The sequence below is a fragment of the Euwallacea similis genome, chromosome 12, assembly GCF_039881205.1.
Source record: "Euwallacea similis isolate ESF13 chromosome 12, ESF131.1, whole genome shotgun sequence".
Lineage (NCBI taxonomy): Eukaryota > Metazoa > Arthropoda > Insecta > Coleoptera > Curculionidae > Euwallacea > Euwallacea similis.
Window position 1 is genome coordinate 365,733 of NC_089620.1, and position 23,053 is coordinate 388,785.

General features: G+C 35.5%; 2 protein-coding genes across 3 annotated transcripts; one reads left to right on the forward strand and one right to left on the reverse strand.

Moving 5' to 3' along the window:
* Positions 1-102: 102 nt before the first annotated feature.
* Positions 103-3,599, reverse strand: Nup93-1 (Nucleoporin 93kD-1). Its single transcript, XM_066395666.1, has 11 exons — positions 3,367-3,599; positions 3,126-3,306; positions 2,785-3,075; positions 2,592-2,734; positions 2,367-2,535; positions 1,544-1,894; positions 1,279-1,492; positions 855-1,225; positions 670-802; positions 301-611; positions 103-250 (listed from the first exon to the last, which is right to left on the reverse strand). Exons 1-11 carry the CDS (start codon positions 3,528-3,530, stop codon positions 131-133), a joined length of 2,448 nt encoding a protein of 815 aa, XP_066251763.1. The 5' UTR covers positions 3,531-3,599; the 3' UTR covers positions 103-130.
* A 512-nt stretch (positions 3,600-4,111) lies between these two features.
* On the forward strand, positions 4,112-20,896 carry ABCD (ATP binding cassette subfamily D). 2 transcript variants are annotated; one of them, XM_066395677.1, is made up of 12 exons: positions 4,112-4,224; positions 14,611-15,083; positions 15,811-16,031; positions 16,084-16,223; positions 16,277-16,457; positions 18,694-19,187; positions 19,239-19,397; positions 19,452-19,580; positions 19,632-19,760; positions 19,820-20,030; positions 20,270-20,395; positions 20,463-20,896. In XM_066395677.1, exons 2-12 carry the CDS (start codon positions 14,721-14,723, stop codon positions 20,650-20,652), a joined length of 2,343 nt encoding a protein of 780 aa, XP_066251774.1. In that variant the 5' UTR covers positions 4,112-4,224; positions 14,611-14,720; the 3' UTR covers positions 20,653-20,896. The 2 variants fall into 2 exon arrangements, with proteins under 2 accessions (XP_066251774.1, XP_066251773.1); XM_066395676.1 differs by lacking the exon at positions 4,112-4,224 and adding an exon at positions 8,698-9,085.
* The last annotated feature ends 2,157 nt before the right edge of the window (positions 20,897-23,053 follow it).

Below are 23,053 nucleotides of genomic sequence, written 5' to 3' on the forward strand. Positions count from 1 at the left end.
ATTACAAAGGAAGATTTTAAAAAAAATAAAATTTTAGCAGAACTCTTAGTAGTGATTCTGGGAACCTAAAACATAAAAATCCAATAAATAAAGTAAGAAATTTATTTAATTAAAAAAATATATACAAAAACTAATGCATAAGAATTTCCATTTGAATCAAGCGACTGTTGGTATCTCCTGGCATTCGATATGGCAACATACCCGCAAAATTCGTAATTGCTTTTGCTTGTTGCCGTAGGCGATTTAATTGCTAAAAAATTAGAACTTAAATCGTGAATTCTAGTGAATGAAGTAAATTACCATATCGATAGATCCATCATGATATCTGCTGGGAATGTACTCATTATTCGCTCTGATTTTTTGGTACTGCGCAAACAACATATTCATGGTGGCCAGCAAAACATCTGGAATTACCTTGCAGACGTCTATAGTGAGGGCTTTGAAGGTTTTTACTTTATCCACGATCTCCTCTTGGCTTAATGGTATTAGCTGCGCTTCGGTGAGCACCTTAAGGGCCTGTGGGTACTCTTTGGCGTGGTACAAATCAAAGAAAATGAGAAGATCTTTGAGTTTCAGGTAGGAGGTGACCAGAGAGGCGGAGCAACGATAACCTTAATAGTTATTCGGGGAATTACTGAGACTTATAAGATAAGAATCAGATAATATTACCTTCCTTTGAAAATCTTTCAGCTAATGTCAGAGATCGTTCTTGTAATCTCGCCCTTAATGAGCCAGGCTCGCTTTGTGATTGAACCACTTGGGAGAGAAGCGAGTTCAAATAAGTCAATATTTCTTCCTGATTCTATTAAAAAACTGTTATTAAACTCAAAAAATAGATTTTTTAAAGCACATACATTGGCTATATCAAAAATATCAACGGCCTCCTCATATAACCCCTTCTTGACCAAAGCACTGCCAATCAATTCAGCCACACTATCAGCTGTAACTTCAGAATCAACAAACTGATCGATCAAGCCTTTACCCCGAAGGCCATTCCGCAACATTTTGCCTAAAATCCGCTCGTATTCCTTGGTTTCTAAAGCCAAATCCGCAACGCAAACTTTAAAGAAACTCCTGTCTTCTGAATCCTTGTAGTTTCTTAGGAAGTAGAAATAGTGAATCGCCTCATTCGGGCAGTGAAACTCAAAAGCCCGGACATAGATCATAATTAGTCTGGCTAAATTGAGTCTGCGAGCTGGTTTTGGGTCAGCTGGGTCGATGAAAACTATTGAAAAATCGTATTTATTGTGTCTTAAAATCATATGAGAGTTTGTTTACTAAGTGGGGCACTGTTGTCGTGAGAACCTCCCAACAGATAGAGTTCATTCAAAGCTATTGCCATGTGAACTGCGTGGACTTTATATTGTGGAACTCTGGATAAGAACTCAATGGCTGCTTCGAATTGGCCGGTCAACGCCAGGACTTGAAAGTAGAGATGAGGCTGATTAAAGGCATCATAGTGGGATTCTCCGTATTCTTCAAGAATCACTTGCTAAATGTTGAGATTATTGTATGAAGTCTTTTACCCTGTGTTTTCTCTCACCTGCAAATCATTATACTTAATGCAATCCTCCTTGCTGTAATCCACCCGAACTAAACTGAGCTTCAGCCACAAATAATCATCAGCAGTTCTGGCTACTTCAGTGTGTTCATCAGAAATATCACAACAACCCAATGCAGCCCACACAATTCTCTTAAAAGGATCGGTTTCGTTGCGAACAAACCTCCGGTAAGTAAACCGAATATTTTCCTCTAATTTGGCGAGGTCTGGGTTTGTGGGGTTGTTAAGATTTGATTCTAGGATGGTGAGGATTTCCGAATGCTCTACTAGGTTACTCTTTTTCAGGCAATGGATGGCAGCTGAGATGTCGCCTGATCTTAGACAGTAGTAGACCTAAGAAAGGATGGTTTTTGCCTTACTTTCGACTTCTATCTTTAGGAATATAATATATTATCTTACCATTACATAACTAAGAAAATGAGTAACATTACACATCAATGAATGCAACAAATGGTAATTCTTAAGTACAGAAAGAGGTGATTTGATCGAATTAAGAAATAAATTTAATTCTTACAACTAGATTTGTGTATCCGCATTCAGGACATGTTAAACTATTCTCTTTTTCCTTCTGGAACCTATTTCAAATAATAATCAAGGTTTCCTATTTTAAACATATTTAACAAAATATGATCCTGTAGGCTTTTGCTTGAAAAATATTAGTTCAGGTTTATGAGGTTTATATAGGCCATTGTACAATTTCCTGATAAGATAATAACGATTTACAATATTTTTTCTACTGTAAACCTTGTTTTCAATAGAAATTGGATTTTTAAAATTATATGAAAAATTGGACACACTAACTCACCATTGGCCATAAAGGTTGATCATCTATCATTCCATCCCGCAGTCCTAAATATTCCCCTTGAAACCGCAATCCAACAAAACTCTTAACCAATGGATAAGTTCCTGGTATACCACCCCTCACTGCTTGAGCCAAATTTTCATTTACAATATTATTCATAAAAGTTTTATATCTAAAAAACAATTTCTCTTGAAATTTTATTCAAACACATAATTTCTTCAGCTTCACCTATCCTCTAAATACTTTTTCCCTTGACAAACCAAATCATGAATAATACTCTTGCTGTTTCTGCCAAGGATTGGGTCTTCAGATTGTGGAAATGGTGACAATTGGATCATGTATTTGAGTATTTCCCACATATCTTTTACTTTCTACAACTCTGTATTTCACAAATCATCTGTACAACAAAAATATTACCTACAGAATCTTTAAATTCACGGGCAAGGCTGCAAAATACATTAACGAGATTTGATTTGGGCATTCCCCTGACAATGTCATTGTTGTACTCTATTATTTTGGAGGCATAAATGGCCTCACTGGGACCCATATATGATAGACTAACAGTGGGCTTTTCTACAAGGATACTCTGGTGTTTGCCTACTTCAATTGGCATTCCTGAGCGCCCTCCTAAGGCATTTAAAATTTTCAATTTCTCTTGTTTCCACTCAGATTGCTGATGTTCCCAGGCATTGTCAAATGTTGATTTTACCATCTGAGATCAATATGTTAAACTAATGATAATTGGCTGTGTGTACAAGTTACCTCATTATAGCCAGAATCAAAAGCTTCTAAAATTTTGTTGCGAATTTCATTTTGTAGTTTATTGGCAATGTCTAAATCATCTATTGGTTCAATGGGCTCGAAAGTTCGTTTTGTGCTGATCGACTCCAATTTTTGGACTATTTTAGGTAAATCTATGCCTTTAGAGCCAAGCAGTAGATTGCTTTATAAAACAATGGAAAGATTTATTTATATGACAGTAACTAATGAAATGGAGTCTTACGCCTGGATATCCTTTGAGCCAGTCTGAGCTACACGTGAATATAAATCGTTAGAGTCTTCTAATACTTGTTTCAATGATCTCTCTACTTTGGGGAGCTCAGTAGTTCCTTCTATTTCATTGGTAAGCTTCTCGGCTTCCTGTAAGAGGTCTGAGAAGTCTGACATGGCCACGGTTTTGTAATTTTGTACTTAATTATATAAAATAAGTAGGTTTTATTTTGTATATTGAGAAAATGCACAATTTCTAGGCGAAAATGAATTGAAAACAAGAAAAAAAGGAAATAAGGCGGCTTGTTTAAAATTTTATATTATAACCCTACTTTTATGACAGTTAATTTCTGTCTTAAATAAACTTCAAATGCCGAATCATCAGAAAGGCAATAGGCATAGCCTTAACGTATACGATATAATTGTTGGTTTTGTGTACGGTGTGTGAGAATATGGTTGGCGAATTTAACAATATTAGAATTTTGTAATTAACTAGTAGATTTCGTGAAATATCTTACTGCATTCAACTGTGTCCGAGCAAAAATGGTGTAAAATATTTAATTCGCCATACTTTTAAAGAAACATTGATTGTTTTATCAAACAGCACAAATCCTTTGCAAGTTAAGCGTAATTTTTGCGCCATTGCCATGTTAACTTATAACTAATATGATTAATTTCAATTTAGTCTAACATTGATTAGTGCAATGTAAACAAAGTAAATTTGTAAATAATTAGTAATATTTTTTAATAAAATCTATAACAAATAACCATTATTATACAATAAAATAAAGTAAATACGGATATTTGAAAAGTACAAATATAAATTGTGTGTTGGGGGAATATGGAATGGCGAAGAACTTTTTCAGTCTAGGTAAGTAGCTTTCTCCATAAACTAAAAGCACCTAAATTCTAACAATAATACTTTATTAACGTCAGAATACTATACAGTATTTACACAATCCTAAATATAGTGATAAAATTGCATATTCAAAATTCTAGTCAGGCAAGACATTGTACTTATGCATATCATAATATAAGCTTATCCCAAAGTATTGTAACACAGACCCTTAATAAAAGTAGGCTGATGTTAGAGAGTTAAGAGAAAAAATTAGGTCATAAGAGATATGTGGACGATTTAAAGCCACATACAGACTCAGTCAAGTAGCATTACCAGACCTACTACATTCGTACAAGGAATCTAACAGAACTCTTGGAAATTCTCGGCATCCTGGGATTGTCGATATCATTTCTGGTCTCAAGACAACAAAACATTCAGGGAACCCATGGTACATAGCCCTACTTCCTCCAAGGGAGGAGTGGAGGTTATGATGTGTAGAATTGTAACAAGCAGACCACTGAAGTTTCTAAAACAATGGCATAGGCAAAGGAGGATATGAAGATCCATATAATGGAAACCTTTGGCCAACTCACCAAAGTACTCTAAGCTGCAATATAAATACTAGAAATATATGCAAGATGGATTATCTGGAGGTGCCTGCAAAATAGCTTAATTTAATTCTGCTCAGACCCTTGGCGATTAACGCTTTTGTGTTTTTCAGTTTTGACTCCAAAAGAACTGTCACAAGAGAATAGTAAAAGCTTTGGGTGAGCATAATTGAGTGATGCCCAATGACAAATCGAGGAAGTACATTTCAAACAGAGTGCAAATATGTAATAATAGTATTGCTTTAAAGGAAACAATTATATATTATGCGTTCTGTAGTCACGAGGCTGCAAAAAGATTAAATCGCCTCTCTTTGATAATAGTAAAGTAACCATTAAGCAATGGTAAAAGAAAGTTCTTATATAATCCCAGTGGGTTTACCCAGGATATGTGAAAAGAAAGTATTGTGTAGCTTTCACTGCCAATGGTACTGACTCTACTGCAAGTGCATGGTTTTAGCCGTAGGTGTATTATGTAATTATGGTCGGTTTTCTTGTTTTCTTCTTAGTAATCAGGCGCGTTTTTCCGTATTAATATTTTTTGTATAAAAAAAACAATCTTGTTACTATCCTAATTGGCAGGTACGAAAATTTATATTTCGCCTGTGAAGCTGGGAGATAATGAAAGTGAAAGGACTGTTGGATGAATACAGGATGGTTGATCAACAATGGGACGAATCGAAAGCTGAAGATGCTACACGTTAAAAGGTGACGATTGGAGAAAATATGCCTTATTTGAAAGTTGATTATTTCGGATATACAGGGTGTAGAAAGTTAAAATTTTAATTTATTCTTTTGCCATTATTTTGAAAATATCTAGGTTAAACACTTGAAAATTTGTAAATGTATAATTTTAAAGCGTTCTAGAAAATGAAAGTACATTAGATTTGTTTCAATTTTAATTTCTCATATTATCAAATTTTAACATAGTGTTTTTTAAATAGATTTTTCTCGAAAACGATGAAAATGATGTCAAATTGAAACAAGAATACATAATTTATGTGAAAATTATTTTATTGTTCTTTCAGATTTTGAATCGAATTTCATGTTAGACATACAGGATAAAAAGTTATTAACTGTGGATTCTGTAAAATGGGCCGTAGATGGCGCACCTCTATTAGCAATTCGGAAATTGCAAAACGTATTTTATTCGTCACCTAAAGAAACATAATTTTACAAAATTTCAGGTATATAACCTAGATATTTTCATAATAATGGCAAAAGAATAAATTAAAGTTTTAACTTTCAATACCCTGTATACATTCGAAACTATCATCTTTCGGATAATGCATATTTTCTCCAATCATCACCATTCGCCGTGTAATATCTCTAGCTTTCGGTTATTTCATTGTTAATTAATCACCTGCATGATCTTCACCAACAAGAAAAGTTGTTGTATCTCAGATTATTCGCCAAGGATCTTCATTGTCCATGTATTCACCTTGCAAGATAATAAGTTCGATAATGGTAATGTTATGTTCTTGTTATGTATCTACTAACCATGTATCTACCAAAATTAACTGATAACTGATTAACCGATAACCGGTTGTGTAAGTTCAATAATTAATTAGAAGTATTTCGTATTAGCAATTTGTTAATTACATAATCGCCAGATTCATGTCATTCAGCGGTGCTATTTTCTTTCGATAATTTTAAATTACCGATTATGTATTACCACTGCCATCCTGATATCCAATTAGCTCCGGTTATTACCAGATTTATGGAAGAATGTCTAATTATTATTCAAAGACAAGATAGAACACCGGTTATCAAACATACACTGAACCCATGTCGCGTCACCTAAAAGGGACATAAAACTGAGGTTTTATCGTAAACAACGATGAAGCTGATGCCCAACAGCCAGTTTGAATAAAACGTGATTTGTGGCTAGATTTATGTTCGTTCTGCCACGTTCAAAACTTTTGCTAAAACATCTTAATGTCAAAAGGCTATAAATTATAACTAGCTGTAAATTGACCATGGTTTATGCAGCAGGGTTATGCGCTCCTCCCATTGAATAGACCCATAATGATGCTTTAATTCTCTTAATTGCCGTTTCATTTAAGCAATTCTACTGAAACTATTATTGATTCAGAAACGCCCTTGAAGGGCCTCACTCACCAAGTCTTAGATGGGACACCTATTCACGGCTTTAAAGAGATTTACCGAACGAAAAGCAAATTAATTATATAGAAATTAATGTTCTTAGTTTTCGCCCACGGTGGTTTTCGTATGTATGTCAAGAATAATATTGTCATAGATCAGGAGTCATCAAATGGATCGTTAACGGAGGGAGAAATCTTCAAGAGAAGCACCGCCATTAATTATATTTCTTTGATCAGTATGTTAAACTAATGTTGGGGTAATTTTTCATAGCTAATAAATGTTAATTTCTTAACAAAATATAGAAAAACAAACTAACATATTTTCTACTATTCAACCACTCTCCTGCCCTTCTACCGACTGTCTCATAAAAAACTGGCGAAGTTATAACTCAGATATTTAGTGAGCAAATTTTAATGAATTAAAAACTAAATAAAATGATATTGTTCAGACTACTAAATAACGTCAAAGTTGATTTATTTTAAAACCCATCTGTTTTTTTTTTCGACAGAAAGTATTTTTCTGAATTTGATGATGAGTGGTGATAGGTTAATTTGATGATATTTGGTGATAAGTTAATGTTAAAACAATTTTTAACTGAAAGATATTTTTTAAAAATTAATTTCTTAAATATTAATACATTGTTTTGAATCTTACTAATAGGATTTTTTTCAGCGTTTAACAACGTATTTATTAATAATTTTTGTAAAATATTTTTTAAGATATTGTTTAAATTAATTACCAGCATGTTGTACACATAATTGACATCTTCTAATTACACTATTCCTAGCATTTATAATAACATTTGGTGCAATTTTCCCAACAAGCATTTATCATTTTTTGTCTTAAAATATCGACATTTCCTAGATGATAGCTAGGAACTAGCTGGGAGCTTTACCTTGAAAATAGTTTTATAGTCAAAACTCCAGCGGATGAAGGTCGAATCAACAAGCATGCCAACGGATTGGCCTATTGATACCTAGTCATTTTTCCTGGAATCGAGCGTTTAACCATTTAATATCTATTCTAACATTATAAGGTGTCAAAAAATAACAACGTCCATTTTGAACACTTGTTACGTATTGATGAAATTTTTCAGTTAAACATTATTTTACATTATTAACAATAACTTGTTATACATCATCAAATTCAGAGAAATATATTCTATCAAAAAATGTTTAAAAAAAAACAGGGTTCTATTTAAAATTCTGAAGTTGGCACCAGAGGCAGAAGAAGTTGAGTTTTAAAAAAATCAACTTTCACGTTAGTTAGTACTCTGAACAATATTATTTTATTTGGTTTTTAGTTCATCAAAATCTGTTCATAAATAACTGAGTTACAGTTTCGTCCGTTTTTTATGAGACAGCCGGTATATCTAGACTGGCCATTGCCTCCTCTTTCCTTTCCTTTTCAGTTCTGGGGAAGTATTCCAATTCAAAAAGGGATTTCCCGACACTTGGCCATTTAGTAGCGGCAGTAGAAGTAACCCCCTTTGACAGAGCTTCATCCCAACGATGGCTTTGTCAGTTCGCTTATTATTATCTTATTACTAATTCTAATATCATAATACTAAAAACTAATGAACTACTAATTCTCCGATAAGTACAATTTGGTGCGTAATCTTTATCCTTTCACATAGTGTCTGATAAGCACAGTCATCGACCACATTTTTTATCTGTACAATTTGGTGGAGGAAGTAGCACATTATGCTTCCTGGTCATAGTCTCGCACTGAATCCACCGAATGATAATATAAATCCTACCAATTTCATTAAACGGTGCAAAGAGAAGGCGAAAGATTGCTGCGACTCTTGAACCATCAAGCCACCAACACACGGCAGTATCGAACGGTTCGTATTAATGGCAGCCCGTGAATTACTCAGATAGGAACAATAAACTTCGATCATACGCCGTGTTTTTTCACTTATTATCATTAGAGTAATTATTTGATTGTATGGTACTCTCTTTATGGGGTATTTAAGTCGCGAGTGGACTTCGCGAACGTTAGGAGAACCAAGATCTGTTACGAACAAAGTATTTTTAGCCTGGTTATCGCTAAAAAAGTAATTTTTTTTCTATTGTCCGTTAGTCGGTGCTGGTCTAATTTCGTTGCTTAACTTGCATCAGTGTGGTGAATTGCCTAGGATTTTCCTGTTTTGGTGAAAGTTGGTCTTTTGGAGGCTAAAGGTAGGTGGCGAAATACGCATAAATTGGATTGTGTGTACCAATGCAAGTTTTGAGAGAGGAGGTGTATTACGAAGCCGCTTTGTTGAAAGTTTCCATTGTTTCGCTCCTTATAGCTAGGCGTCAGCTTCCAATTTAAGCATTTTCTCCGCTCCAAACATCCCTAAGAGATACGCTCATTAAGAGCGCAATTTTAACGATATTTTGCAATGCTACTTCATGAACAAACTAACACACATAAATGTCGGTTCGGAAAAGTTTCCGATAATTTTGCTCATTAATTTATCGTTATTTGTATATGTTTTAATTGCCGAGGTGACGTACGCACTCGCTATGTATAGTGACAAATTAATAGTCCCATTTCCGAGATTGCTTAAGAACCCTGCGTCCCTTATAGTGGCGAGTGACGTATCGCTAATGGCATCCGTTACTTATCTGGTGGTTGCTAAATATTTTGGTCTTGACCTCATGTGCGTCATGCACGTTTCATTCCGATGCAAGCGGAATCCTTAAGTAACCGATGAAAAGGTCGTTAGAGCTGCTCAGGAATTAGTAATCATATCCGGTTTTTTCGCTATTATACCGGGAATTTCGATGCATGAAGTTCATGAAAAATGGGGAGAAACTTGGGCAAAGGTTGGAAGTCAACGTTAGTCTTTCGTCTCAAGATACCGCCCTTCAGGACGTGTCTCAGAAAGGAAATTAGTTTGATATCGTTCATTTCATTCAATGACAGTATCAGAAGGTTTTTAGCCAGTCTTTTTAAGTGAAAATAAGGGTAAAGGCTAAGGAATCATGCGAAAAATTCTACCTGTGGGGTACTGAGAAGGAGCCATGAACTGGATTGCATAGGTAGCCACACAAACACCGCGGTGAGTTTACTCAGAAAATCGAAATAGTTGGCTTCTGTAATTTATTCCCGCAGGTCGGGACCCAGAAATATCAAAGAAATGATTGTTTTTTGCCTTGAGCATTCAGAAGCATATATTTTTTACATTAAAATAAGAATAAGAAGTGTACTAGTGGGGCACTAATAATCTCAACTGTTAATGCACTGACCTCGTTTATCGTTCGATGATTTATTTCATGTGAAACCATTCGACTAGTAATCCCTTCATTAATATACATATTGCTTCAATAACTATAAATATAAAAGTGACATAATTTTATCTCGGTCGTTTTCTGAAGCTAATCAGTGACTATTAGAATTCTTAGAAACATGTTAGTAGTACATATCCGGCTAAAACCTAATTTTTACCAATGCTATATGGCCTAATATGACCAGTTTCATTATTTTCCCACATTAGCTTTAACCGGACGGACAACCACTTACTTGTCATCAATACGTTCCTATAAAATGAATTCCAATATAATCGTATAAATAATTAGATTTCAATTGGAGACATGTGGCGGACATTGATGAGGTAATTCAAAATTATGGACACTTCATTATTGCAAATTCTCCTGTTCGACACTTTAGCGATGTCATATTTAAAATCCGACGTTTCGGTCCTCGGTAACCATCATCGATTTTTTTTCTTATGTCCGCCATTTTGAATTTTCACAATTTTGAACTCGAATTTATTGTCTAATTGCGACAACATATTACATGTCAAAGTCAAGTCCTGCAGTTTGACATAGACAACCAGTCATACATTAAACAACAACCTTGACATGTCCATTTATTAGGAACTCAAGAACTCAAAATATAGTACAAATCATGTAACTTTTTATTCACATTACAAAATGTAACGATTGAGAGTCGCCTTACGTTAAATGACAAATCATATAAATTGAATATGCTAAAAAAGAATGAAGAAATATTTGAATGTCTAAACACAACACTATTTTATTACATGATAACCGCAAAGAGTCAATTTTCGTTAACCTTTGTTGTTTTTGGTGTTTTAAACCCTTGTTTTCTTTATTCATCAACTTTTACGGTAAAAATCTGATATTTTGGGAACTAAAGTAGTGTTCTTGGTTATTTATTGTCGGTGTTGTTATTGTTGATATAATATCCAAGTTTTTAAACAACCTATGTAATGGGTTTGAAGTGTTTCTTATCAACTATTTTGAAAGAGAATTGGAAAATAATGGACATTTATTTTGTATTAAATTCTGTTATAGAGGTAAATTGAATTTTAATATTTTTGGAATTGATAAACAGAGTGATTCCTAAGTTAATGTTTTTTTAACTGCGTATAGGAATCATTAAAACAAACATTTTCAAATAATTTTTTTCAAAAAACTTAAAAATAAGAAAGTTATTCAATCATTTTAAAATGATCTAACGATATTGTAGAGCAAAATTTTGAAATGCTGGCTGTCACACTAATTTCTTATCTTTACACATTTTTATCTCTTTTGTGTTTTGCTTGGCCACCAAGGTCACCAGACCTAAACTTTTGCAATTTCTTCCTGTGAGGTTTTATGAAAAATTTAGTTTACAAGACACCTGTAAACACACGGGAAGAATTAATTGTTAGCATAAAGCAGGCTGCAGCAACAATCAGAGGAAAACCGATTTCCTTATTACGTGTATTCATTGCTTAAATTGTCCTTCATACTAAGCCCCTGAAATATCATAGTAATATTGTGCTTTTAAGGAAATGAGGAATTTATTTAATAGTTGTTGGAAAATTTCTTAAAACAGCAATGAAATTGATAAATGATTTTTTCTCTTCTTTTTCACTTAAAAGGCACATTGGGTCGAAAAACTATTAAAACCCGGGAAAATGGTCAAAAATGCTTTCGTAAGCTTCTGAGAACTTCCACAATCATACCAAATATAACAAGTGCATTGTAAAATATGCTTGAATGCAATTAGAGCTGGAAAAATCTCGAGTGCGCGTCTGAGTGTTTCTGCTGATCTAGATCGTATAAGTGCAATTCAGTTTAGAATTATCTAGAATTTTCGATACCCGAACTACATCCGAGGGAGAATCTTATGAGCCAAATGCTGAGGTGTACTACTTTAGAAGAGACTCGCAAATACGCCAAATAGTTCTTGAGGAAGGACTCGCTGGCAGAAATTTCATCCTATACGTGTAAACGTCTTACATCCTATTTACATATCAATTACTAGATTGTAATCCTCACGATCCAAATACTCATTGCAAGCGCAATTTTAATAATTATAACATGTCCTTTATGTCGAACTCGTTTTTAATGATTTTCCATCCATCAGCATAAATTCTTCATAGTTAACACAAACCCCGGTTTACCATTCTAATTCTAATGACTTTACATAATCTTCGTTGAGAAATATCTGTACCACTGAATCGCCTTTATAAGATTTAAATGTTATTCAAGGCCATTTAAGAAAAAGTCTCCAGGGAGTCCCAACTAGTTTGCGTGGTCACAGCGACATACGAGCTGAGTCAGAATTGGTGTTGAATATGCAGAGCAGCAGGAATGATTCTAGGCGATTTGAAACGTTTTTGATTTCTGAAGTGACCACTGAAAATACGTCCACTGAAGCGAGTGGAGTTGTTGAAAAGAGCGATCAAATTCCAGTATTAGAAATACTAGACATTAGAAATCGGAAGCAATGTTGGGAACACTGCTTCCGGTGTTGTCAACGCAGGTGCACTATATGAGCAATTTCTTTGCAAGATTGTTGCTTCCGGTGCTGCAATATTGACAGTCCGAAGCAATGTTAGAAACCCTCTTTCCAGTGTTTAGAACACAGCTGCATTCTATGAGCCAGCTCCTTGCAAGGAGGTTGTCTATGCAGAGAACACGGATTTATTTTGGGTCAAAGTTATTCGTCAGCATATCAATGGTGTGACTATTTTCCTGGTATTACATGCCCTCATGAACATGGAATGTGTATTTATATCGCGAATCTAATCAGAATGTTCTCAAAGCCAGGTTCGCGACTTATCGCCGTATTATGTCTATCGCAAATTGAGTTATGTTTTAAAGGTCAAGTATCGCTGAAAGACCCGGAAATCGCTGAGCTAAATTAAAATATTGCAAGTCGGATTTGTTAGAGATATTTTTGATGATAGAGACTCAAAGGTGTAGAATATGGATTTTTTGGGGGCGCGACCCCAGGGAAAATAAATCTTGTCGATAAGACGACACTGGAAGCCTGTACTTCCAGCCGACGAGGGATTTTGACCTACCAACAAACCCCGTGTGTTGAGGATTTCGGGCTCTGTGCCTACGCATCCTTAATCTATCCTGGACAGTTGGCACTAGGACTCTATCCCTTAAAAACACCTCATGCGACCCACCAGTCGTAGTGGCTGCAGCATGATATATCTCACACAGACACCCTATTTCTCTAGGTGGAAATTTTTATTACTCTGACGCTTTTGCGAATTTTACAGCCGATGCTGTGGCCTCTTTCATGTTTGAGTTATTTAGGGATCCAGTGCGTAATTCACCAGTACCCTGAGCAACTCATCTGAAGTACGTCAGCTCTTTTAAAGGTTCTATCGGCTTCCACTTTCATAAAGTCGCGCCCTGATTGCCAATGCAAATTAAAATGAATTTCTCCATTGCCGATTCTATCTGTCTAAGATAAAATTCAGCTATATGTTCCCACGCAACCGATTCGTATACGAGGATGGGTCGCATAACGGTCTTTACTAGTCGGAGTTCCCATTAACGGTCATGGGGCTTCTTCCGTTGAGCAAGGGGGATTTTATACTATAGCTCACCTGGGCTGAGCAGCAGTGGCCCTTACATAGGGACCCCAGGTCAGTTCAGTTTTAATCCCAGATTTTGGACAGTGTCCCGCCATGGCATTTCGACACCATCGATCTCTAAAGGATCTGGTGGGACATCTCCCTAACAGAATTATTTGGCACTTACTCGGAGCTGTATGTGGAAATTCGTGTGAGGCCAATAAATGGTACATCTAAGCCTTATTTATGAATTGTAGCTAATCAAACTTTGAGCAATAATAATCAAATTTTCGTACTAAAAATAATCACCTTTGTCAGGTATTAAATGTGGAATTTCACCGCTGATATGAAAGCACTTATTCCAATAATTTTTTTGGATAAATACAGTTGATCTTTGGTACTGGACAGCCTCAAAGGTCAAAGATCAAGAAATATGCTGCGATCCGCCATTCAAATCGCTGTTTTTCACATAAGACTTATTGCTCGTATACTAGTCCTAATTTAACTTTGCAAATTGCGCATGAATAAATCCTTAAACTGATAATAAACGTAAATATTAGATATGTTTCATGATTTCCAGATAAAATGCATGCTCGAGGACAGTAAATGAGTGACTTCTCTATGAGATTTAGTGGAATTTAGTAGCGTGAGTTAATGATTAGTCATCTAAGGTAACTTGTACAAGTAAATTATGGCAATTAAGCTTTCCGTGACTACCTCAGTCCCATTTTACATAATCTGACGCTGTTATAGAACCATTAAGACAATTTTCGTGTTTTTAACATTAACATTTGTCGGTAATAATAGCTTTTGTGTAAACATGACGTATGATTATTTACCTAAATTGCATGGCTGTAGTGCTGTAACAGCTTTTGTATGTTGCCGTAGAATGGCTGTGAAGCAGTGCTACCCAAGACAGCCATGAGGTTCTTCAAAACAAGGAAGAAACTCCATCCATAGCTTTCACCATCAGCAACATCACTGCATTCATCACAAAAATGCCGTCGGTGGTCTCGAAGTTCATAGAAAAAGGAGAGGAGGCCTTCACCAGGAACCAACCGCTCTTGTCGAGCGCGGTGATAGGGGCTGCCCTGGCCGCTTACGCCTACAAAGTGGCCTATCCCTTGGTGGAAAGCTACCTTTGCAAGCCGAACAATGAGACTACGTCTCTTAACAACAATCTAGTCAAAAATGGTTTTAGTAATGGTAAGGTGGAACATAGAAATGGAGTCAAACCGTCCAATGGGGTGGTGCAATTGCACGGGGACCCGAAGACTAAATCGGCCATGTCCAAGAGGAATCGTTTGATGAACAGCATTCCGAATTTCAATTTGGCGTTTATATTGCAGTTCATTAAATTGGTAAGTATTGGGTGTGTGGGTTGCATCGAAGCACAAACAGAAGCGTTAAAATGAACAGGCGTTCTTACGGATACCTTCCTGCCTGATTTTTGGGAAATACTTTTACCACAAACACTGCAAAGCCTTTTCAATTTTTTCCGAAATTAAGGGTGTAAACGCCTAAGTATTTGCGCCATTAATTTCGGAAATTTTTTCTTGATTTTTGCGTTTTGCTTAGGTAACTGTGTACATACTCCCTATGGTATCTTTAACGTCCCTGCTTTTTTAACGAATTTTACAGGTTTTTTACTTGCCTCTGTGAGCTCACTGTTCATGTTTCCTTGAATGCGCTTAATGCCTTACAAATGACTCTAAAATATCGGTAACTTATTTTCAATTCTTTTTTGCCGTGACGACCTTAAATAATTAGGCAGCCCACTTTATGTGTTTTTAATTAACACATTTTAAAGTCTTTAATTAAACATTATATGTATATAACAATTACCAACAAATTAGCTCAATAATTAGACATAAATGAAATGCTATGGGGGTTGTTTATTGAGGGGTGTGACCCCCCCTCTTCCTTTAAACTAAGTAATCAGGTATAATACAAAATAATTAAAACGGTCAAATGGCTTGAACTTAATGAAAATATGAAGGTGCTAATGGTGTTTTACTGAAACTCTCAGCCTGATAGGGCTGTACAGATGCTGAAAAATCACATTAAATTCCATATTTCTCGGTTAAGGTAAGGATAATGATCCCAAGTTTGTTCTGCACGGAAACTGCCCTCCTCGGAGGCCACACAATGTTCCTCTTCCTAAGAACGTTCCTCAGCATTTACGTGGCCAATCTTGAAGGCGCAATTGTAAAATTCATTGTTAGAAAAGATCCTAGCAATTTCATTAAACAGTTAATGAAGTGGTTCGCCGTGGCCGTACCAGCCACGTTCATAAACAGTATGATACGGTAAGTTCATCAGGTTTCACCTTTCAAATGTCGCGGCACTAAAATTTTGCAGGTATTTAGAGAGTAGGATCGCCCTGAGCTTTCGCACAAGGTTAGTGGAGCATTCTTACAAGCTGTATTTCAAGAATCAGAGCTATTATAGAGTTACAGTTCTGGATGGGCGGCTGGATAATTGCGCCCAGAGACTCACTGGTAAGTACGGCCGTACAAAGAATGAATCGAAATAACAATTTGTTAATTTATAGATGACATAGAGACAGTTGCGGGTACTGTCTCGCATCTTTATGGCCAAATTACCAAGCCCTGTTTCGACATTTTACTAATGGCCATCGCTCTAGCTAATTTAGTCAAATCTAGAAACTCGAATTTGTTAATTGGACCCGTAATTATAAGCGGTGTTGTTGTGGTATCAGCTCTAGTTTTAAGGTAAGCCTTCTTTATTGAGCAATAGTTGTGTAAAGTATGCAGAAGCATTCCTGTATTGGATATTTAGCAGGTGGTTTATGGTTATTTGGGAGGCAATATCGATGCAACAATCGACTCCATAATATAGGGTGTAATATGTGTTTATTATCATGGAGATATTTCAGGGGGTGATAGTACCCTGCAAAATTATAAAAAAAGCTAACAGATTTATGGTAAAAAACGCACCATTTTCGATATACACGACGGCAAGGTTTCACATTTTTTCCCATATTTTGCGTTTTTTCACCTCTGCCTTAAGTTAAATTTTTTAAATTTCGTACACCTGTTTTCTCCTCTATAACAAAATGTCAATATCGTCGGTAATCATATACAGGGTGTTGTGTTATTTTATGTTATGTTCTATTTTATGCTTTGTATCTTTTTTTGGAACATACTGTATGAATTCTGATACCAAACTTAAATTTCTTCTTCAATTCTTTGGTTTTTTGGACTCTTACAGTATTTTCATATTTTTCATCGTTTTCATGGAATTTGCAAAAATACCTATTGACACAAATTAATAATGTAAAGGGAAGAATAATCATCCAGTTCAGTTAACAACTATCTGAAGAAATTCATAACATTTAATCAAATATCCTAAAATAAAAATAAACTTAAACGAAAACAAAATTATAAAAACTCTTGTGAAAAATGTCCTCTTCCTACTAAAATGCAGACCTCCACTTCACCTCATATATCAACGGTCTCTCTCAAATATTTCAAAAGTATATTTAGTATATATACAAAAGTAGTATTGCGGGTGATGTCGCATCAATGCGTTATTTTATTTCGTAATTCCTCTTCTGGTTCAATTGGGGTTAGATACACCAATGATTTCAGGTATCCCCAAAAAAGGCCTAATTATTCAGGACGGAGGATCTAGGAGATCATGACTGAAGCCCACTTTGACTTATCTAACAGTTGTTAAAACTTTGATTTAGGAACCCCCTCTCCTCCATACTGAAATTGACTAGCGCACAAACATGCATGAACCACATTTAGGTTCAGCAAAGAATTGGCACCTCTTCCAACACTTTTAAAGAAAATAAGTGTACGAAATTTCAAAAATGTAACTCAATGTATACATGAGAAAAACACAAAATATGAGAAAAAATGTGAAACTTTACCACTTTGTATATCAGAAATGGTACGTTTTTGATCGTGGGTGATGATTTGGGCATGAGTGGACTTTAAAATGCGTTAAAGTAACTAGCTACATTTTTTTACGATTGAACAAATAATAGGAAGCTTTGCAAAGAAACAAAGTGCAAAGGTATTTTTCATTTTATGATTGCACAGTTCTGCTACACACTATTATGTTTTTGGTTAGCGTCATGATAATGTTTTAGCATCGGTCAGCTAATTGAGACAAAAAAGCAAATGCGATGAATGAAGACACGAGCATTAATTGATGATTTGTTTCTTAATGTTTGATTGTCATCATTTTTCTTGTAATTAACGGTGTGAATTTGAACTTTATTTTGTCCATTTATATACTTAATTTGAGGCAGTTAATATACTAATTTGACCGTCACAAAGGACTACCAATTGCATTTATACGCAATTACTGAAAATAATAAACCTATTTTCTATTGTTTATTGAAATAATTAACTGATCTTGTCCTGTCAGATAGACATTTTTTTCCACTAAAGGTTATTAACTCATCTGCTGATGTCACTCATTACAGCACTTTAACCCAAACGTTAGAAGATGAGGTCTGCAATTTGCCATGCAAGATAAGCACTTGAAATAGCTTTCATCGGAGCACCACTAATAAATTTAATTAACATACAGCGGTGCTTTTTTTTTTTTTTAATGCAATCTCGTACATTCAGCCTCTTTTTTTATATATGAGTAGCGATGTAGGCAATCAGACGTATACAAAATCATGTCTCTTTTCATTCCATTCATTTTAGAAACTTCGAATCCCTGCAACTGAAGGAAAAGTTCAAGATTTGGTGCTTTAGGGTCAAATTATTGAAGCGCTGCTAATTTAAACTGACGAATAATATCCTTGGAAGCCAACGGCAAGCTTCTACTTCCCATTTAGCTACAACTTTATACTGTTGTTAATCTTGTCAGAATTTCGATAATTTGGCCCTTGATATAATGCATCCCAAGAAAACAACAACTTGACATTATTACTATAAATTTCCCTCTGTCTTTATAATGTCATTCAAACTTGTTTCAACACAGGTTAGTATCTCCCCGCTTTGGCCACCTCGTAGCCCAAGAGGCGGAAAAGAAGGGTTATCTGCGCCACGTCCATGGCCGCATTGTCTCAAATGCCGAAGAAATAGCCTTCTACAGCGGTCACAAAGTCGAACAGAGCCATTTGCGGAGTGCCTACAGGATCTTGACCCATCATCTCGAGCATATGTTCGCAGTTAAACTGTGGTTCGTTATGCTGGAGCAGTTTTTGATGAAATACGTTTGGTCTGGAACGGGCATGATTGTGGTTTCCTTGCCAGTATTCCTCCCTCAAGTCATTAAGAATGCCCGTCCGAAAAAGCGAAAATTGTTGGCTCTTCCATTGCCCGACGCAGCTGAATTAATATCAACCAAAAAGGTTGTTAATGTAGAAACAGTCGATGATTCAGTGTCCGAGAGAACTCAATACTTTACCACCGCGAAGAACTTGCTGCTCACTGGCTCTAATGCGGTAGAAAGGCTCATGAGCAGTTATAAAGGTTGGTTGACCCTTTAAAACCATAATTTGGTTGCATTTTGTTGATTTTTAGATATAGTGGAATTAGCTGGGCATACTGCAAGGGTTGCCAATATGTTTACAGTCCTAGAACAAGCTAGTCAAGGGATCTATCACAAAACTGTTGTGGCCAAGAAGGAAAAATCTGAAGGATTTGAAGTGGAGTTCAACGGAGATCAACCTATTGCCAGAGGTACGTTTTCTATAAGTTCAATGTGCTTTTAGATCCTCATTATGGGGTTTATAGGCAAACTAAATGCGGCCGTAAATTACGAAATTATATTGAAGAACGTTCCAATTGTGACTCCAAATTGTGACGTGGTGTGTCCGTCTTTGAGTTTTGATTTGAAACCCGGACAACATTTGCTTATAACAGGTACGAGCTTATAATAAATTATTTTAAAGCTTCATGGAAGTTTTATTGCAGGTCCGAACGGGTGTGGAAAATCTAGTTTGTTTCGCATTTTAAGTGGGCTGTGGCCTGTCTATGGGGGCGAGTTGACTTCGCCTAGAAACTCGATGTTTTACATCCCTCAAAGGCCCTATATGGTTATAGGTAATTGACTAAAAAATGGACATAAGTGTTTATCTAGAGCCACAAATGCCCTTTTGTAGGTAATCTCCGGGATCAAATCATTTACCCCGATACGTACGCAGATATGATTAACAAGCAAATAACCGAAGATGATCTGAGAAAAATCATGCAGTTGGTGTATTTAGAGCACATTGTGGAACGAGATACTTTTCATGAAGTCAAGGACTGGACCGATATTTTGTCAGGTGGGGAGAAGCAGAGGATGGCAGTTGCTAGACTTTTCTATCATAAGTAAGTGTCATTTTTATCCCAATTTAAATAGTTATACTAAACTGCTTCACAAAAGTTGAAGAAGTTTACAGATTTTGAGATTGTTTTAAAAGTCACCGATTATTTTTTATCAACTTTCATATATGAAGATTTGAATATCTTTACCTAAAATTATTTTTTGTACGACCTATCGTGATGACTATTTTTTTCATTATTTAAATATAGTGTACATGAATACGTTTTTTTAACATTCATTTTAGGCCAAAATATGCACTGCTTGACGAATGTACCTCCGCAGTCTCTATTGATGTAGAAAGTCACATGTATCAAACAGCAATCGATATGGGTATCACACTTTTAACGATCACTCATCGTCCCACACTTTGGTATGTTTTAACGCTCTTTTCTTCATAATAAACCAGCCCAACCTCCTTTGTACCGTTTTTTCTTCAGGAAATTCCACACTCATATTCTCCAATTCGACGGTCAAGGCTATTGGGAATTTTCCAAGTTGAATTGCTCCAGCCGATTAGATCTAAAGAAAGAAAAAGAGGAACTACTGAAGAAGATAAACAGCGAGGAACAAACTGCAAGACTGAAAGAGATAAATCAGCAGCTGGGTGAGGACGATTTGGACGTATGATTATTAGGTATTTCACGATAAATACTACCGATTTTGTTTCTCAGTTTCTTCTAGATTTTTATTTAAGTTTAATTATCGTTTTCACGTACCTGTACGGGCTTTAATTTGGGTGATAATCAAGCATCATGCGACTCTATGTGATTCATAAGTGTTAGGTTGATTATAGATAGAAGTATTAGATATAACATTTTTCCTCCTAAGTGTATTAATTGTTACAGATTATAATAGATTTTTGTGGTATAAACATCAATTTTCTTCATGAAAACAAGATTGAAGGTGGCGCTTAAAATTGTAATTTTCTTGACCGATGAAGACACTCATTTCGAAATGCACGAATGAATTTTGCTGCCAGCCGTCGTTTGTCAGATTAATCGTTCATACGGTAGCTTGAAAAGCTGCTTGCAAAGAATAAAGAAAACAGACCCGAATTGCGGGAACTGCGAAGTCGTCGACACCGCAGAGCACTATATTTTCCAATGCCCGCTATTCCAAAATCAAAGAGAAATCGTAATTGAATGTGTAGATAATCTAACTCCAACATTTCTCATTAACGGGATGCTGGAAGGCAAATCAAAGTAGGACCGCTACAACAGTACCACTTCTCCGATGGTCAAAGAGAAAGAAAGAATGGAGCGTGCCGCTCAAAAGGTACAATAATACCGGTCCTAATATATGCTGTCCTATTGAGACCAGTTATTTTAACAATGGAAAAAACGCAGTGTTTGTTTGAAAAGTTCATATGCTTGTACTGTAATAAAGAATATAGACATGGAGGTTATTGGTGGAACACAATGTCCGATAAATGGTCCCCTCGTGACTAATAGTACTAGTTGATTCTGTTGACGAAATTTTCAATGACGTTTTGGCAGAGGGACGATTCAATTTCATCAAAGGCGTATTGAATCTTGATTTTCAGTTCAGGAATTTTTCTTGGGTCATTGGAAGACACATTTCCTATCAAAAAATCTCAAAGAAAAAATCCAACGGCATCAAATCGCTTGATCGTGGTGGCCACATCATGTTGCCGTGGTGTGAGATAACTCCTTAAAATTTTATCTTCAGCAATTCCATTGTTTCGTTTGCTGTGTGGCACGTTGCGCTGTCCTGTTAAAATCACCTGTCTGTGAGATGTATTGCAGCAATCTGACTTCAGAAGAAATAGTTTAGCGTCCTACGTTAACGATTGCCGTTGACGGTGTCCGCTTTGCCAGTCGCATTCTCGAAGAAGTGCATAGTCTGCTGTGTGTATAAAATTAAAAAACTTTAACTCAAGGTATAAGTGAGAAAAACGCAAAATATGAGAAAACATTTGGAACTTTGTTATCTTATAAATCGAAAATGTAGCGTTTTTGACCATGGATCTATTAGCATTTTTTAATTATTATGTAAAGTACTATCACCCCCTGAAATATATCCATGATAGTACGTTACATCCTATATATAGATTGCGGCGACGATTAGTGTCTATATTTATGTACAGGGTGCCCAAGATAAGGAGGGCCACTGTGGGGATCTTCGAAACGGTAACAGATACAGATTTGGTTAAATGGAAGAAAAGTTGCGTAATCAAGGGCCTAAAAAAATGGCGTTTAGAAATCACCGAAATATTTTTTGGTTTTTGAGATATTTGAGAAAAATTGGATTTTTCTATTTTACATATTATTTTTTTCTGACGGTAATATTAAACCTAGACCAAAACTGATGGCACTTCTCTACAGCAACTTTTAATGCGCTTTAACGTGGTATTGTCAGTTTTTTAATCCGACGTTTCGTCATTGCGGAACTATCATCAACTTCATTTTTTTAAGTGCGGTCCGAACGTTCTGATATCAGATTCTAAAAGCCCTTTTTATTCTGAATTCAACGATGTGTGACACTTTGCAGTTTAATCGCATTTTAGTCTTTTTTTTGGTTCTAAACAAAAAAAAAATATTGCCCACCGGTACATAGTTTTTAATTTAAAAAAATAAATAATAATCTGATGGCTGAATTAATGCACTAATTTAATAAAATTGACAAAGTACAAATAAAATTTTATTAAAAGACGACCTAAAAACTAAAAAAACAACAACAAAGAAATACAAACAAAACAACTAATTTTAAAGTATATGTTTTAAAAGATTTCCATTACTTTTCAAGCACAAATAGCACCTTGGAACTGTCGATTTTAACACCCTAATCAACGTTTGTGGAGTAATACTGGAAAATGCTTCCAGAACTAACCCCCTCAGTTTCTGTTTTGTAGCAAAATTTTGCTGATAAACATAATTCTTAACAAACATCCATACGAAAAAATCAAGTGGAGTTAGATTAGGTGAACGTTCTAGCCAGGCTGTTTTCGAAGGTCTGCTAATTACCTTCTCTGAAAATCTCATTGAAAGATATTCAATGATTATTAATA